Source organism: Nansenia antarctica (assembly GCF_963989245.1).
Source record: "Nansenia antarctica genome assembly, chromosome: 5".
NCBI lineage: Eukaryota > Metazoa > Chordata > Actinopteri > Argentiniformes > Microstomatidae > Nansenia > Nansenia antarctica.
This window is the reverse complement of record NC_137690.1, coordinates 50,017,108-50,020,535: the sequence shown is the minus strand read 5'-3', so window position 1 is coordinate 50,020,535 and position 3,428 is coordinate 50,017,108. Positions and strand designations below refer to the sequence as shown.

The 3,428-nt window shown below is 46.0% G+C and overlaps 1 protein-coding gene across 1 annotated transcript in view; it reads right to left on the bottom strand.

Moving 5' to 3' along the window:
• The window catches only part of LOC308157051 (photoreceptor-specific nuclear receptor-like), a gene marked incomplete at both ends in the record, with an annotated part of 5,343 nt that extends 2,297 nt beyond the window's left edge, over positions 1-3,046 (bottom strand). The window contains 5 exons of the mRNA XM_080530529.1: positions 30-211; positions 531-824; positions 1,235-1,338; positions 1,722-1,872; positions 2,953-3,046. Coding sequence (XP_080386655.1) covers positions 30-211; positions 531-824; positions 1,235-1,338; positions 1,722-1,872; positions 2,953-3,046 — 825 coding nt within the window. The remainder of the gene's footprint in view (positions 1-29; positions 212-530; positions 825-1,234; positions 1,339-1,721; positions 1,873-2,952) is intronic.
• Positions 3,047-3,428: the final 382 nt, after the last annotated feature.

The following is a 3,428-nucleotide window of genomic DNA, read 5'->3' as shown; positions in this document are numbered from 1 at the left end:
GTGCCGTACACATCTGAGTGACATCTTACCTGGTCTCTGAAGGGCAGGTTGGAGAAGACCGGGAGGTTCTTGGCCCATTTGACGGACATGAAGAGCAGACGGGCCGAGGTCTCATAGACGTTCTCCGGGCTGCTGGAGGGGTACAGGGACATGTGGTATTCTGAGGACGCTCTCTCCGGCTCATTGCTGGTGACGTCGATGTTCTCGTCCACTGTAAGACAAGCGGAGGCATTCAGACACGAAGCCTCAGGCTGGACATGTGTGAAGAACTGTTGAACTCTATTGAACATCATGACGATTATTGATTCAATGTTGTTGACATTTACTATTCCCGTTTCTAATAAAACAGTTTAGAATAAATTAATTTAGCGTCAAACATGTCAAATGGTTAGAATGATATTTAATTCCTCTCTTCTTCCCTCCCTCCCTCCCTCTCTCCCTCCCTCTCTCCCTCCCTCTTTACCTCCCTCCCTCCTTCCCTCCCTCCCCCCCTCCCTCCCTCCTTCCCTCTCTCCCTCCATTAGCCTCACCATCCTCTGGCTCCAGCTTGGCGCAGGTCTCTGCGGTCATCAGACTGGCCATGAAGCGGTGGTTGTTCTGGGGGCTGCTGCAGCGCTGCAGTGGGCCGTGGGCCGAGGAGGTGATGCACATGGAGGAGGAGCTGGAGGTCATGTGGGGCCGCGTGATGACGGAGCAGGTGGAGGAGGAAGAGGAGGAAGAGGTGGGCTCCCGCGTGGTGGCCAGGTGCTCCTGATCCGTGTCGACGTAGATGGAATCCAGACGCACCTGAGCCGTGCTGCGGGGCTGGCGCTCGTTCTGAACCGCTGCAGAGAGAGAGACAGAGAGAGAGAGAGAGAGAGAGAGAGAGAGAGAGAGAGAGAGAGAGGAAGAAGAAGAGAAGAAAAGACAGAGAGGATAGGAGAGAGAGAGAAGAGGAAGAAGAGAAAAGAGAGGGTAGAAGGAGAGTGAGAGAGAGAGGAGGAAGAGAAAAGAGAAAAGACAGAGAGGATAAAAGGAGAGAGGGAGAGAAGGAAGAAGAGAAAACAGAAAAGACAGAGAGGATAGAAGGGCGAGAGAGAGAGAGAGAGAGAGAGAGAGAGAGAGAGAGAGAGAGAGAGAGAGAGGATATTTAAAATCACCCTTTCACCCTTTTGGTATGGTCTCAGATGACGCCATGAAGTTTATTTTTCTAAACGTATCATTGTTGAGTAGCGCTGAACCGCCACTGACTCACCATCCTTGTTCATGCCAGCCTGTAGACACTTCTTCAACCTGCAGGCTTGACACTGGTTACGGTGGGCCTTGTCAACTGGGCACATGCCTGTACCGGCTTGACACCTGTCGGGAATGGAGGAAATCATTTTATTCTGGGGGGGGGGGGGGGGGGGACATGAATTGTACTCTACCCTTTGAGATTGAGATTAACGATAATAGTAATATATTGACTCTACTGTACTGTATAGAGTAAAGTGATAGAAGTATAGAATCTTCTTTAAAGGAGGTTTCAAGAGCGTGAAGATAGTAAACATAAAAAAATTATAGGACATGCTTGGGCTAAATGTAATAATATTACCACTAAATATGGATATCTTATAGTGATATCAGTCGATACTGATGCTGATGTCGAGCTTCAGTGTCTGTTCCATCCAGAGGAGGCTGTTGGGTCCTCCGACTTCTACCTCTGCCAGCCTCCCCTGGTTCCATCCTCCTCTCTGACTCACCTGTAGATGAGCCTCCTCCTCACGCTGCGTTTGAAGAAGCCGCTGCAGCCGTTGCAGGCGTAGATGCCGTAGTGCTTGCCGCTGCTGGTGTCCCCGCAGACCTTACAGAGCAGGGCCGGGCTCAGGGCTTTACCAGGGGCAGGACTCTTGGCTGGAGGACAACAGGGTCAGGGAGACAGAGGGCCGTTAGAACCAGGCTCTCTGGATGGTATAGGATGAGTTGTTTTTCAGAGAGGCAGTAGCCTGACATGAATGGTTTGGATGTTTAAGTGGATGAGAGTTTGCAGTTGCATTGACATGTTATGTCATGATATGTCATGTTATGGCATAACAGGTGAAATGTAGTATTTTAGCTTACAGTGAAACTATAACAGGTGGTCTTGCAATTGCATTAGGTGTACAATGTCTGATGATTTTAATGAAACAAAAATTAAGATTTAGATATTATGTTAAAGATTTCACAATTACTCATTATTGATTAGCCATAGAAGGATGGTCCAAAGACAATAAATGATCATCATCATTGTAATATGATGTACATATACATATACATATAATAATTCATTAATATATTATAATTATTACATTATAATAAACATTAAACTTTAGATTCTGACTCAATAGTTTATGTATGCAATTGTATTGATACTTCAAAAAAGAGAGTAAATGTAAACCTCTATTGGTATAAGGTTAATTTAAACAAATATGCATTTGTATGTATATTATCAAAAAGTGCATTTGCCTATTTAAAAAGTGTATTTGTACAGAAAAATAAAATTCAAGATTTGCATTCAAGATTATATGATAAGGCGATAAGATATAAAAGTAAATGTGATTATAAATTAATTTGAAAGGGATCCTGAATTGGATTTGAAAATGACCATATGTCCACTAAGTAAGAATAATCTGAAGCACCGCTCACCAAGCACCGCTCACCAAGCTGCACAGAGACCTGTTGCTTCCTGTGAGAGCTACTGTATGTCTTTTTCACTTCTACAGTATGTGTTATGTTATTTAATAATATATTCATATATGCCATTTAGCTGACACTTTTATCCAAAGTGTGCATACATTTTTCAGTATACATGGTCCCAGCGTGAATCGAACCCACAATCTCAGCGTTGTTAGCTCCATGCTCTACCAACTGAGCCACATGTTATTTGTGATGTGCGAGGTGTAAAACGTGTCCTCTTGTCTCCAGTGCTGCTGTGTGTGAGTGGGGAGGTCTTACCTCCTCTGCTGTCGTCTGCGCTGCTGCCCCCCGAGGACTCGCTGGGGGAGGAGGAGGGCATCATGGAGATCTTGGCCAGGTGATCTTCCATCATGGTTCCAGATGAATCCCTGAGGACCTGCATGTAGGTGCTGGATAGGACGAACTAGACTCTGCTCCTCTCTGCTAAAGGAGTATGAGCGGAGTGAAATGTCAGAAGTAGTATTCCAATAACGAGCGCACAGTGTCTGATGATTTTTTTCTTTCCACTGCAATGATGGTCGCTGTAAGCTTGGCACTCGGCGATGCACGAAAGTCAGTTGAAAGGGTGCCACCAGAACAGGCAGAGTGCCGTTTACGGTGTCAAAATGTCCCCAACGGGTGGCTGTGTGACAGACAGGCCTGGCCTTATTGTCTCCTCAGACAGGCTGGGGGCAGATGGACGATCGAGGCGTGTTTAATTCGGTTCCTCTCTCTCTCTCCTATTCAACAGGAGT